Here is a 15,287-nt window from a genome sequence, read left to right as displayed (position 1 = left end):
TCATGAAATGCGGCCAGGTGTAGACGTTAGTTCAGTTAGAACACTTCAACCTACAGGCGACCTAAAACACGCTGGAGGTGGCAAATCTCGTGCATTTCATTATCTCTGCGCACAAAATAAGACAGTGGAATTGGCTTATAAGAACACAAAAAGCCAAATCACGAAGCATGAATCCTTAGAAAATAAACCACGTTTCGCAAATTTTTATGCTCTAGGTACAAGAAATTCTTCTAGATTTTCTTTTTGGTGCCTACCTTTTAAGATATCTCCAGGTTACCTTCGCGTAAGAGCCAAACAAGGCACCGATGAATGGCTCACTTTCTGAAGTGCATTGATGCTAATCTTTTTCTATATCTTTTTTTTAAGTGGTGCATTAATTGTGCTGCGTGTTTTAGATGTAGGAGCTAGTCAAACTTCAACTATAAGCAATAGAACAATTTCAGTTAACTGAAAAGGGGTCAGAATTAAGAATACATCTCCCACCTGAAAATGTGTAAATAGTGACACGTTCGCAGCACTTTGTCACTTGCCTATTGCATGCAAGAAGGAATCGGTATCTCATTTTCATAATGTACATTATATTATTACACTCCCTTTAGGTTTTGCATTTCTTGGGACTATCTGCACATCCGAAAAAGTGGGAATTGTGGAAGATAATGGCCTTACCCGTCAGGGAGTACATAGCATTGCTCATGAACTTGGACACCTGTAAGTAGCAACAGATCTCATATATGCTTCCAACAACTTCCATGGAATATACAGGGTGTTTCTTGAGAGTGCGGGCCAATCGCTCCTTCGAAAACTACGTATTTCAGAGAAAAATGTTTGAGGCTGTAGTGGTCTGTGCCAAAAGGTCCATTAAGAAAAATATTTTGGCGTGCACTACCATTCGGCAATTAATTTTGGTTTAGTAACAAACATTTTAATTTTTACCTTTAAACGTATTGTTTTATTGTAAACTTGGTGCGAATTATTCGGAACTACTAAATCATCTCATTAAATAATGATATAAGTTGTGGTCTGCATATTACGGTGTTCCGAAACAAAATTATCTATTTGGACGCGTTTCTAGGTTTCGGTTTTTTATCGGAGCAGATTTCCGCCCTAGCCATCCAACTCCCCTTGGCCAAAACGCACAAAACATGTGCGCCGACACGCATCGCACCTAAAGGTGAGTCTCTGCACTGGCACCGAAGTAAAATTGGCAAACCTTATGTGGCAGTCCGGATTCTTTCTTATCTAACCTCTTTTACGTGCGATGCCTGGTGGCGCACCTACGTTGCTCGTTTGGACCACGGGAAGCATGATTGCTTGTTTCAGGGAAGAGGGCGCTCCGATAAGAAAACAAAACCTAGAGCCTTTCTTCGGAACGCCGTGAAATGCTGCCCGCGCCAATCATTGTGATGTGAGTAAGTTTCTTAGTTTTCGGTGATGGACATTAGGTTTTTAAATAAAACGATATCTTTAAATTTAACAAAAAAATATATTTATTAACAATTTTGTAAATACCCGACTATACTGAACGCTAACAAGTTTCTTTAACGGGTCCTTTGGCACAGACTACTACGGCAATAATATTTTATATGCGATGCGGAGTTTTCGCAGGAGGGATTCGACCCGCATTTCGAAAAGCACCCTCAATAATGTCTAATGAATTTTCTCAACATTCACAAAAGTGTATGTGTTGAAGTAATAAGCCTATTTTAGTTATGGTTCTGTTAAAGAAACTCTATTGCTCCGCGCGCAGAACAGGGCATCGCAGTAGCCCGTAATGTAATGCACAAGTATGGCCTGCCTGAGAGGTCTTATCACTAAAGACGCGGCAGGGGGCGTGCAACGACGCGCTGGCCCATCACCACCTATATTTCATTTAAAAAAAAAATTATGTACAGCCTAGTGAAGTCGGCCGGATGCACGAAGGCTAAGTAGAGCTCAACGTAACAAAATTACTTCGTGCGCTGCATGTTTTGGTTCTATTTCTCTCAAGAGAACAGCAAGTTTGAAAACGTCTAAACTGCTTTAGCCTTGCCTAATTGTAAAAGGCCCGCCTTGGTTTATGGTAATAATTCAGTGTGGTTATTTAAAAGTTGTACTTGTGTTGTGTATAGGCTTACACAGCCTGAAGTTAACCGCCTCAGCTGGCGTCTGGTTTCTCAGCTGTAGATGAGACATTTAGCTAGTGCAGTACCACCGCCAGTCTGGTGTCTATAACGCACATCGCGCAGTAGTGATACAACACCGCACGCCAGTACGATGATCATCCAGATTGAAGCGGGCTGGAGTGGACATTCAGTTCGAAATCCCTGGTGTTCTTTTGGCCTTGCTAAATGTACAAGAATGGTAGAAAGACTTCCTACTGACTAGCCAAAAACATATATTATTAGGAGCAGCAAACAGGAATTTGTTTCAAAGTAATAGGCTAGTTTTTTTCAGAAGGTGCTTTATGATACTTTATATTCAAGTTATAAATATGCCCTGGTTTCAATTCAAATGAATCAAAGGACAATGTTCAGCTGGTGCTTTGCTTCCCAAAAAATGGTAGCACCCGAGTCATCGATCCACCTCTGCACTAAGCCTTGTTTTTATTGTAAAGAAGCCAACCATGTCACAGAATGCTTTAAGAGCCCTCCTTGAGGTGAGCGGCAAGTCAGTCAGCATTAGGAGCGTCGTTCAAAAAACGACAGTGTTAACCAATGTAAGTGAAAGGGCTTTATTCAAGTGGATGACCGAGTAGAAAAAAGATGGGAATGTTCGATCTAGACTAACCATGTTTCGAGGAGGCAAGAATGCTGAGTGGGATTAGAGGCTCAAAAACGTTTACCTCGGCATCCTTGAAAGGATTGAAATGGCTTCTAACGGAGAAACGAGGTCCTTACAGCCGCGAAGCTGCAAATGTAAAATGTCGAGAAGAACAATGGCATGAGCAACTTGCCTTTCTGCGGCGCCACAGCTTTCCTGAACTGAAATAACTATCAAATTATATATCGCATCCCAACCACCTTCCTATAGTATTGATAGTAACGCTGCATTGTATGCCAAGAGATCTCTGCATCACGTAAGAAAAATGGTCAAGAAATGCGCGCCTGATCGAATGCCCCAAAACTATTCAGTGGCGTGGTAGACTTTTCGCGGAACCAACAAAAACATCAGTATACTATACCGAAATCCCAGGTCTGGGGGAACACTGCGGTCGCCAGTTCGAGCCAAGGGGAGAGTTCGGGTCTTACTACTTCCCCGAAAAATCCGAGAGTTAAAGGTAATGGTTTTATCATCAAACACCGAGGCAAAAGTACATATTTCGTCAGGCGCTGCAGACGTGTTTCGAGCATGAAAGCAAACGGGGGGCACTTCCGAAGAACCGGACAAGGGGTAACGTCGTTATCATATTGCTGAAGAGGACATGACGGTGGAAGTAAACCAGATCATTGATAACGTTGTGGGCAGCATTGTCATCAACACTAGCGGAGATCAAACTACGAGCTCAAAGAGTGACTCAACGTCGATTCCGCATACTTGGTGAAAACTGATTAAGGCCACGGCGGACGCAACAAGCAAGTGCTCGTTTCATTTTAAAACTCCGCACTTAATTTTCACTCAGTGTGATTTTCACCTGTATGTTTGTTGTCGCGGAACTATCATGCTCTCAGTCATTTCGTGCCGGAATGACTGAGAGCAAAGTCGTGTGCGGAAAGTGCTCCTCCCAGTTTTTCTGCCGTCAACATTTCCTGGCTTCTAGTGGCATCTGCAAGCGCCGCTTTCACTATAAATGCCTTAATGTTGAGGGGGACGATTATGGCTTCTACATGTCTAGCGGAGTGAGCACGTACAAATGTGCTCCGTGCACCAAGCGCCGTGGCCCGGACAGTGCTGGAATTCTCGATGGCGTGCCTATCGTGGTTTCCGTGAGTACTAATGGCGAGGATATTGTGTGACTGGACGCTCCTGGGCAGTGCACCTGCGGACTCGGGGGCTTTTAACGGCGCTCGTACGAAAAGTGGACCAACTTGTCAGTACGGTTCACTTCCTTCGAGATGGCAACGCTGCCATTCGAGGTGACCTTCCAAAATTGAGCCCGCAGTTTTCGGAGCTGGATGGATGGATGAATGAATCCGGCTGAGCCTTTTGGATCGGGCGGTAGCTTAAGCCACCTAGCCATTATGTTTTACCATTTATGCGTAGAATATTTAAATGTGAAAACTATATTCACTCCGCACTGAAAAGAAAGTGAGGCTACGAAACCCCCTTGCCATCAGTTAATAAGAAAATACGTAGTTTTGTCTTGCTTTCTCCCACCATTGACTTAATATTTCCTTGGTAATCTCTACTGTGTTGAAATCCACTCTTCCTCCGCTGTCTCTAAAACCCAATGACTTTATTAAATCTATGTTCTCTTCCGTAGCCATAGGGTTAAGCCCTTTACAGTAGAGTATTAAGTGCTCAGCCATCTCGTCCTCCTCTCCACAAGCAGTGCACACTGTATCCATTTCCTGATGCTTCGCTCTGTATGTTCCGGTTCGCAGAACACCTGTCCTCGCCTCAAACAACGATGAGCTTCCCCTAGAATTGTCATAAATGCTTTCTTTGGCAATAACTGTTCTGTCTAACCTATAGCTTTCCAGAGCCGTCTTTGTCTGCGTACCCTCTAGCCACCGATCTCTTTCTGCGGCCTTAACTTTCTTCTTAACTGAGAACTGCTCTTCCGTAACTCCAGTATAGCCAAAAAACTTTCAACTTAATATCCTAGTGCACTGTCTCCACGTTGCGTCTATACTCCTCTTGTATAAATAGCTGAAAACCTTTCGTGCCCATTGCTCCCCATCGATTTGACTCAACCGATCCTCAAATTCTATCTTGCTCACAGCTTCCCTGCTCTCAAATGACGCCCATCCCATGTCTCATTGTACTCCCTGGTTTGGCGTTTTGGAATGTGCCCCAAAAGCTCGGCTACCTACTCCGCGCTGACTTATTTCTAGTCTTGACTGCAAATCGGATTTCATGCATAGCACTGCGTTTCCAAATGTCAAGCCAGGCACCATGACCCCTTCCAAATCTCTCTCACCACATCATACCTATTGTAATTCTAAAGTGCTCTATTTTTTATTACAGCTGCATTTCTTTTGCCCTTTCCTATTATATACTTTTCATGCTCACTGAGATATTCTGCACCATCACATATCCATACTCCTAGATACTTGTATTTACTAGCTCCCTCAACTGTAATATTCTGTAACTTCAGCGGTTCATACTCTCGCATCAGGGAGATCAGCTAGAGGGAGATGATGCGATACGACATATAGCAGCAGTGATGGAGGAGAAATTTCATGAACGTGTGGAAGATAGGCGAACCGAAGGAAGTAGCAGTCCAGCTTGTGACATCGCGGATTTTGGACAAAGAGAATAGGAAAAGGCGGACCGAAGTGTACCAAGTGGCACGTAGACAGGCACAGATGGTATCCCAATCAAGCTGGTGAAGAATTTGGGTCCCAAATCTAAGGCAAGACTAAGGGAGGTAATGAGCACTATGATAACAAAAGGAAATATTCCAGATGAATGGAGTCTTAGTAGGATGAGTATGATATATAACGGAAAGGGAGATAAGTCTGATATTAGGAATTATCGTCCCATAACCGTGACACCAGCTATTTACAGGTTGGTAATGCAGATTATAAAGAGCAGACTGGAGGAATGGGTAGATTGCGAGGGCATACTGGGCGAGTTACAGAACGGGTTTCGGAAACCAAGAAGGTTGGAGGACAATATATTTTCTCTAACACAGTGTATAGAAATAGCGGAAAAAAAGAAAAAAGACTGCTCTGGCTGGCATTTCTGGATATCAAGGGTGCCTATGACAATGTGAACCGAAAGAACCTGTGGGACATAGTGGAGAGCTTAAACCTAGGTGAAGGACTAACAGCAATATTAAGGAACATTTACAAAGATAATAAGGTGATTATAACATGGGAAGGAAAGACAACGAGGAAAATAGAAATAAGACGAGGCCTTAGGCAAGGGTGCCCGTTATCGCCTTTGCTGTTTATGCTGTATCTGAGTGGATTGGAGGATAGACTAGAGACGAGTGGGCTTGAATTCGACCTTTCGTACAGTAAGCTACTCCAAAAAATTCAGCAATCCTTACCGGGATTGATGTATGCGGACGATATCGTACTAATGGCTAACAACAGGACAGAGTTGCAGGAATTAATGAGCATCTGTGGTAGGGAAGGAGAGGAATTAGGTTTAGAATTCAGCTTGGCGACTTCCACAGCAGTCCCTGCAGGAAGGGCTTTCGTTTCGGCGTACCGCATGCGATAATCTGTGGCGACGATAATCCATCTGTTTCCTTGCGCCGGCGGTGGGAAATGACGAAGTAGATCCATTCCGATCGGCTGGAACGGTGCATTTGGGGACCAATCAGCTGCAGGAGACCTGAAGGCTTCGTCGGCGGTTTCTTGCGTCTCTGGCAATCGTGGCACGACCGTGTGTAGAAATGAACGGTCTTCGGCAGCTTGGGCCAGTAATACATTTCCACGAATTTGGGCCAACGTACTGCTTGCTGTAACCAAGGTTTCCGGACGTCGGGTCGTCGTGGCAGGCTTGGATGATCTCCGCTTTAAGGTCGGTAGGGATTACCAGCAGCCACGGCGTGCTGTTGTCTCCGGAGTTCTCCTTGTAAAGTACACCTTGTCGGAGTACGAAAGTCGGCAGGGCTCTCGAGAAGACACGTTGGACAGTACCCCCTCGTCCTTCCAGGTGCTCAATTAGCGCGCTCAACTCAGGATCGTCTCTTTGACGTCGCGCCATGTCGTCGGTGTTCACTGCACCTAGGTAGCACTTGTCGTTATCGTCGTCGCTGCTGCCGGCAGATGTCTCGACGGGCTCTGGACAGGCAATCGGCGTCGCTGCGCTTGCGGCCTGACTTGTAGACCACAGTCATGTTGAACTCCTGCAGTCGGAGACTCCATCGAGCGAGACGTTCTGACGGGTCCTTTAGGTTCGCAAGCCAGCAGAGCGACTGGTGGTGCGTGACAACGCGGAAACGGCTACCGTACAAGTACGGGCAATACTTCGTGATTGCCCAGATGACCGCAAGACCTTCCTTTTCAGTCGTGGAGTAAACTTTCTCCATTTTGGACAGTGTTCGACTTGCGTAGGTGATGAATCGCTTGGTGACTTCTTGCACTTGAACCAGTACGGAGCCAAGTCCTTCGTTACTTGCGTCCGCATGAATCTCGGTTTCCGCGTCTTGATTAAAGTGTCCACGAACAGGAGAAATCTGGAGTCTTTGCTTCAGCTCGTCGACTGCGTGCTGCTGCTCCTTGGCCCATTTGAACTTCTCGGCGTCCTTCGTAAGTTTAGTGAGCGGTGCGGAAATCCTTGCAAAATCCCGAACGAAGCGTCGATAGTAGGCACAAAGACCAAGGAATCTTCGCACAGCCTTCTTGTCTGTGGGCACTGGAAATGCCACGACGGCGCGAGGCTTTTCGGGGTCTGCACGGACGCCTTCGTTAGTAACCGCGTGACCTAAGAATTTCATTTCGTCATAGGCGAACCGGCACTTTGACGTCTTGAGGGTGAGTCCAGTGGTCTTTATGGCTTGGAGAACAGCTCGGAGTCGTCGCAAGGGCTCGTCGAAGTCACTTAAAAACACTACGACGTCCTCAAGGTAGACGAGACAGTTCTGCCACTTCAGTCCTGCCAGTTCAGTGTCCATTACACACTGGAAAGTTGCTGGCGCCGTGCATAGTTCGAAGGGCATCACTTTGAACTCGTACTGTCCATCCGGCGTGACGAAAGCTGTCTTCTCTCGGTCCCGTTCGTCGACTTCGGTCTGCCAGTAGCCGCTCTTCAGGTTCATCGATGAGAAGTATTGAAAGTGGCGCAGCCGATCTAACGTGTCGTCGATGCGAGGGAGTGGATAGCAACGTCCTTCGTTACCGCGTTCAGCTGCTGGTAGTCCACGCAGGACCTAAGCGTTCCGTCCTTCTTCTTAATCAGCACCACTGGAGAGGCACACGCACTGCTTGAAGGCTGGATTATGTCATCGTTCGGCATTTCTTGCACTTGCTCTTGATGACCTTCCTTTCTTTTACGGAGACTCTGTACGGCGATCAATGTACAGGGAGCATGTCGTCCTCGGTAACGATGCGATGCTTCGCAACGGCGGTTTGGGGCACCCATGAAGACGTCGCAAAGCAGTCGCTATATTCGGCGAGGAGGTTACTCAGCTGCCGTCATTTCGAGCCTGGAAGCTTCGGGTCAATGTCGAGCTGCGCTTGCGGCGTAATGTCCTGCTGAGGTGGGGATGATTCTTCAGCAATCGCGTAGATTTCCGAGGAGTTCCGAAGTTCCTCGAAGTGGCCTACAGCGGCACCTTTCGTGAGGTGTTGCGTTTTTTGTTGAAATTTCGTCACGAGGACCACGGTGCGACCATCCTGAAGTTCAGCCACTCCTCTTGCGACGCCTATTCCTCTTCCCAGGAGCAATTGAAGGTTGCCTTCCAAAACAACTTCGCCACTGGTAGCTGCATAGGTCACGACGGGTACGACAACACTTGATCGCGGCGGCAGGTTCACGTGGTCCGCAGCGACTCGGACGGCGGCTGACGCTGTTCGGGGCGTCTCCGAAGGCGGAAGAGGCTTGCGCAGCGTCAATTTGTTCTCTCCAAGGTCGATGACGGTGCCGTATTCATACAGAAATTTTAATGCCGAGAATGACGTCTCTGGAGCAGTCTTGTAGAACGACGAATTCCACAGGGCACGTCTCACCGTGGATCTCGACGCGAGCAGTGCATCTCCCGGCCGGTGTAATAAAGTGTCCTCCGGCGGTTCGTATTTGAGTTCCATCCCACGGCGTCATGACTTTTCTAAGGCGGCGGGAGAGCCTCCCACTCAAAACGGAACAGTCTGCTCCGGTGTCGACGAGTGCCGTCGTGTCGTGGCCGTCGATGATATCGTGGAGGTTATTTGAAACTGTTACAGAAATGTCTTTTCGGGGCGTTGCGGCGTTAGACTGCGAGAGCTCCGACGATCTTGGAGGATCTCGGCATCGTTCATCATCGGCAACGCCACCTCCCGGCATTGCCGGGAGGTTGCGTCTTTCTCGGCTAGACCGACGGAAGGGCGATGGCAAGCGTCGAGGAGATGGTGAACGGACTCGGCGAGGGAGACGACTCAGGAGATGAAGAGCGGCGGAGGTAGTCCTCGATGTCCCGAGGTCGCTCTCCAAGACGTGGTCGAGGGTTGTTGCGCGCAAACCCTCGTACACTCTAAAAAAAAAGGTAGTCATATGCGACTACCTTTGGGTGGTAAAAAGTTGTCCCAAATATAACGACCCCTAGGGTAAAAATGACGACTCCACGCGTAGTCAAAAGCAGGTAGTCAAATTTGACTACCCTCAAAAGCAACATGGCGGACTGTTAGCGAGGCTCGGATTCCCCGGCAAGGCCTAGCGAATAGCACGGCTTTTCGGCCGAGTTAGAGAACAGGGCGCATACACCTATTCGACGTCTTCCAAGCGCCATCAGACACTCTAAACATCCGTCCTTAGACACCGGTACCGTACCAATTAACCAGGAGGACGGCAGCGTGTTTGCCGGAATCGCCGCGATTGCACCCGACGGCATCTTGCTAGATTGACTGTATTTTTACCGCCGGCGAAGAACGCTCAAAAAAGAAATCGTAACGCGAGTAATGGGCACGCTGACTTTATTGAAGACAACGTATGCTTGTCGTTTGCGGCGATGAATCGCTGGGGACCTTCGTCGACACCGACGGGAGGCGTTTAACTCGCAGCAACGCCCCGCTATCTTTCTTTCTTTCTTTTTGTTTTTTTCCTATCTTTTCCTGTTTGTGCCTACCTCAACCGACGTGGTTATCCATTGCTGCCAGCACTTCGCAGCTCTTCGAAACAGAACAATAATTTAGGTGGCCGAGTGACACAATTATTACGATTGTTTTCCATCTGAGGGGCACGTAGGGAGCCCAGTGGACCGCAGAGCCTGGACGGCTGGACCTTATGCCAGCTGTTTGTAATCAATAGCTGCAGGACTGCACAAAACTTAGCTTATTGAATCAGGCGGCAGCTTGCGCCACCTAGGAGGTGTAGTAGTAACCGCTAGATGCACTAAAAAAATGCTCGTTCACTCTCCTGAGGCTCCTGAGCTACGTACCATCTGCACCTATGACAACTCATGCGCCAACACACAAACCACGATACCGAACACTGTTACGGGCATATACATATCAACAGTACAACAACGCACAAGCAACTGCGACACAACACAACACCACCGCGACTCCCTACTCTGACCACCCTACCGACCCGATTCGTATATATGCCCTACCCGGTTCTGACAAGGATTAGGCAAGTGACTGCCGCTGTTTAGTTGACGAATCCAAAGAGTATCTGCAAGTATTATTAGTATACAGTTGTTCTGAGTATATAGATTGGGCGGCTAGAAACGTCTCTTAATCTAACGCTTTGAAAGGCAACATGATATGACAGTAATCGGCTAAAGTAACACCACATGGCATGCTCCCGATCAGTTTCGGTTTCAGATTCACGCAGTAATAAGCTTACTAATGCCATGTTGCCCCATGCTCGTTCCGCGCGTGTAATAGCAGCAAAGGTTACAATAATATCTGCATTTCTACTCAGTAATCGGCTAAAGGTAACATAAATCTTAGTCTTGTATTGTTAAATACCCCACAAAGCCCAGCGTATCATATTTGCTACGTGGAGTTTGATAACTCAAAAAGTGACAATAAATAGCGTGAAGATCAGACCATAGAGCTATTATTGTAATAACTCTATGGCTAAGACCAAAGCCCGCAGTATCGGTTTTGATACGCTGACAGAGTTTTCCGATTTGGGTAGTTCAGCAAGGCCCCGCCAGGCTGCCGCTGGCAGCTAGAGCAAGATGGCCGCACGCAGCAGCTCGCTCGAAGGCATACCGTCGGCGTCATTTTACTTGAAAAACATTAAGCCGTCCTATATTCGGCACTTCTTTTTTTTTTGCTCAGAAAGTGTTGCGGAACCACATTATTTCGTTCGCTGTTGTTATTGAGTCCCGTCCGCTTAGTAACATTGCTTCAAATTTCTGCGTATCATTTTCTATACAGGGGGTCGTAATTGATGTCACATTTTTTGTACCGATTCTATTATGTTTTCTTGGTAAAGCTTTGAATGGTACACGTTTTAACCGTTTTATTTTTATTGATTTTTCCATAGAGTTATTATAATGTACGCTAGAGGTTCAACTGGCGCTAGTGTGCTGCTGCAAATTGAAGCAGACAGCAACCAGTCCGAAATTGACTTCCGGTCATGCATTTCTATGGGAAAAAGCGAGTGCATTTTCTCTCTGCGCTCGATTATAAGAGCAGATATCACGAATATTTTGTACGTACAAGGCACATTGGAACATTTCTCAGTCACGCAGACGAAATAACTGGTCAGCTCAGCATTTTTATTTGAAATTCGTGGCATGAAAAACGGTGTTAAAACCGCTTCGTACGTGTAGTTATGTGCACTGTCGGACACTGTTAGCGCGAACACGGCGTCGGCGCTTTACGCCATGGGGGATATACGTGCCCAAACGAACGAATTACATGTGAAAAACCAAGAGAGACGGCAAGAACTACGCAGTAACACTGGATAAATAACTCCTTATGCATGCAGACGATCAAAATAAATTGAAAGCCACGTAATATACTAGTAGTCAGATATGCAATAAATAAGTACTGCTTTATTCTTTCTGCTCGTGAATATGTGCGAAGATGCTTGTTCTGGGTTCAAATCATCAGCCGCACGCTCCAAATCTTTGCAAATAGGGAGCAGTCAGAGAATAGGTGCCCGATAAAAACTGCCCGACATAGGAAATTGACTCCGTAAGTGTGACGTCATGGGTCCAAACAAACCGTTGCTAGGGTTGTTGTTATGGAGGAATACATGTGGCTAGGTTTCGCTACGAAAACCCGACCGTTCAAAAATCGGGAGTAGGATTTAAACTTCTAAAAATAACAGATATATAAAGCTTAAATGTCATATATGTTTCGAGAGGAGTGTGCCGGTAATCGCTTGTTTCTGAAATATTTACGACTGCAACTTCCGGTCCTCAAGATGCCTGCAGCAGACGACGAATGCAAGAAGTATGCCGTCTGCCACACGCCCGCTCGCCGAGCCGGCGCCGGCGTCTGAATCGGGTGAATAAAGACGATATTCTGATATTGCATTTGTTTGACATACAATGAGTTTCAGACACTTATAAGAATTCATAGTGGGGTGCGATGCCATATATGGTTTTTCGAAAGTCCGGGCGTCAATCGAGATGATCGTCTGCTTAAAGATCGCAATGCAGCCGTGAGAAAAGCACTTCAGGCGATCGGTAGAGATCCCAAAATTTGTTTGCGGACTCGCGCTATGGGAGGGTGCTTCGTACCTGGTTGTAACCATCGCGAGGAGAAAGAATCTTGCAGTTTCTTCAGATTTCCGCAAAACCCCAAAACGAGACAGAACTGGATAAAAACTATAATGTGAGTTTATTACAGATTGTACTCTCATCGCGGGTTCAATGGAGATCTTCACCGAAAGAGCACATCCACTAAATTTAATGTATACAGAAAAAAAAAGCGAAATAGCGATAGACATGCAATCTTTTTAATAACCTGATTACCTCAATAATAATAATAATAATAATAACAAACGACTTACCTCGACGGCGTACGATTTGTTTCTCATGCTGGCCTGCACTAAGCCGGCAATGCACTTCAGGTCGTCGTCGTAACTGATCTGCATGACGTGGTTTGATTTTACGGAATTGTCGCCCCTCTGAACCAAGCTGGGTTCTTCACAGAAAAAAACAAACAAAAAACACCCACATTGCGGAGGCCTCTACGGCCATGGCGATGCACTTGCTTGTGTTGCTTGTTTACTGACGCAATTCAATGAAGACGCCGCTGCAACACAGGCCAGCAAATCTATCGTGTCGTCTGCTACCAAAGCAAAGCGGAGTGGAATAGTTCAGAAATGGCTTTCATCGTTGCAATACGACGCTGACATGACAAGAACATCTTCATAATTAGATATCAAAAAGTTAGGTTGCTTACAAAAAATTATTTACTTACTTGTAAGTGAAAATCTAGCCTCGTGTGGAGTCTCCATGCATTGGTCCATAGCAACGTCCCTAGCAACGGTTTGTTTGGACCCAGACGCCATTTTGTGACGTCATCACTTACAGGGTCAATAATAAAAAAAGCACACCTTTCGTAGTCCACGTACTTTATTTCTTACATTCAAATGTTTTTTAACCGTCTTAAAGAAGCACGATGGAGGCATTTTCATAGAGTGACAGGACGGGCATATTAGCAATATATAAGCGCCCCCGCAATGCTAGCGAACCTTGAATACACTCTACATTCTTTTCGATCGTTAGTTTGCTTAGAATCGTCGCTCGTTTTTACATACCTGCCATGGAACATAGGTTTGGGCCTGAAATATAGCGAAGCTTAACATCGTTCAGTGATAAAAAAAATGCTGTAATTAAAGCAATTACTCTTTTTACAATATTAATAAAGGTACATACTATCCGGTACAACCGAAATGATAAAAGTTATTCATGTTATTTTCCGGCGAGGAGACAAATTTCACGCGCGTTTTCCCATAGGAATGCACAGGAGCACCGCAAAAGTAGACTGGTTGCTGTCTGCTTCAATTTGCCTCCCGGAAGTCGCATAGACACTAGCGCCAGTTGAACCTCTAGCGTACATTATAATAACTCTATGGATTTTTCCTTTTAATCTTAGGTTCCTAAGTTAGGAAAATATTGAACATCGTCGCCGGCGAAGATGTCAGCGATTTTAGTGATCTGTCGAAAAGTGACGAAAATTAATCCCCCCGCCGCGGCTGAGCCCTCTGAGACAAGTGGTGATGAAGAAACCGTAGAAAATTCCTTCGGATCATCTGTAGCTTCGTCCTATCGTCCATACAACAAATGGCGAAAGGTATTGCTCCAAAACAGTCATGCTGAATTTTCCAAAGTATTCTCTAAGCCGGATGCCATAGATTCACCATTGTTCCTTTTCCGCCAGTTTCTAAGTACTGATATGCTCACCATGCTAGTGGAGCAAACAAATGTGTACAGTACTTGGAAATACGGCAGCTGCGTGACAGAACTGTGCAAGAGCTGGAGCAATATATTAGAATATACCTAAAAAATGGGGCTTACAAAATGCCGAACGTCATGTGCTACTGGGAGAATGGGACAAGATATTCACCTATCGCTGACAAGAGGTCTAGAAATTGTTTCTTGAAGCTGATGCAATGCATGCATGTTGTAAATAACATGGAAACCACCAAAGAAGCGAAGGAGGACAAGTTGTGGAAGATTCGTCCTTGGATTTCCTTATTCCAGCACCTCTACAGCATTGAACAAGAAGAGTTCAATGCGGTGGATAAGATAATGGCGTTATTTACAGGAAGGAGCTCGCTAAAACAGTACATCCCGAACAAACCGACGCCGTGGGGTTTCAAGCTTTAGGGACGGGCAGGCACAACCGGTGTCCTTTAGCAGTTCGAGGTATACCAAGGCCACTCCAAAGAAAACTACATTTTTGGACTTGGGGGTGATACTGTCCGGAGCATCTGCTCTGAAATACCTTCAAATGAAGACTTCAAGGTTGCAGCTGACAATTTTTTTAGCTCTTTGAACCTTGTTGAAGAGTTAACGAGAGGGATACAGTACGTTGGAACTCTGAGGCGAAATCGGCTGAGAGACTGCAAACTCCAGGGTGAGAAGACTCTGAGAAAAGTTGGCCAAGGCTCACATGATTACAGAGTTGACAATGACAAAAGAATTGTGGTAGTTCGCTGGTTTGACAGGAAAGCTGTCACCCTAGTGTCAAACTTCGTCTCTGTTGAGTCAATTCAGCAAGTCAAACGGTATCACCGGAAGACCAAACTCCACATTGACATCACACGCACGGCAATTGTTGGTATGAACAACAGTTTTAGGGGGGGGGGGTCGACCAGCATAATTATGAGGTGTCGCTGTACAAATACACCATACGGTCGAGGCGCTCGTACACATACCTCATATATCATGCTATCTTCATCTGCGTCGTGAATGCATGGAATATTCACAGGCGCCAAAGCTGTCAGCTGAAGGAGCGGCCACTCAAGCTGAGAACCTTCATTGCCAGTTTATCAGAAAGCCCAATCTCTACTGGAAATGCGCCAAGAGGACGGCCGATCAGTCTGCCTTCGCCTCCGATGAAGAAGAGGAAGTTCACGCC

At 46.2% G+C, this 15,287-nt stretch overlaps 1 protein-coding gene across 1 annotated transcript in view; it reads left to right on the top strand.

Moving 5' to 3' along the window:
- LOC115322494 overlaps positions 1–15,287 on the top strand; it is a 150,543-nt gene that overhangs the window by 92,835 nt on the left and 42,421 nt on the right. Inside the window, exon 10 of the mRNA XM_042293718.1 lies at positions 600–708. Coding sequence (XP_042149652.1) covers positions 600–708 — 109 coding nt within the window. The remainder of the gene's footprint in view (positions 1–599; positions 709–15,287) is intronic.

The sequence above is a fragment of the Ixodes scapularis genome, unplaced genomic scaffold, assembly GCF_016920785.2.
Source record: "Ixodes scapularis isolate PalLabHiFi unplaced genomic scaffold, ASM1692078v2 PGA_scaffold4__175_contigs__length_147842914, whole genome shotgun sequence".
Taxonomy (NCBI): Eukaryota; Metazoa; Arthropoda; class Arachnida; order Ixodida; family Ixodidae; genus Ixodes; species Ixodes scapularis.
The sequence above is the reverse complement of the archived record's forward strand: the minus strand, read 5'-3'. Positions and strand labels throughout refer to the sequence as shown.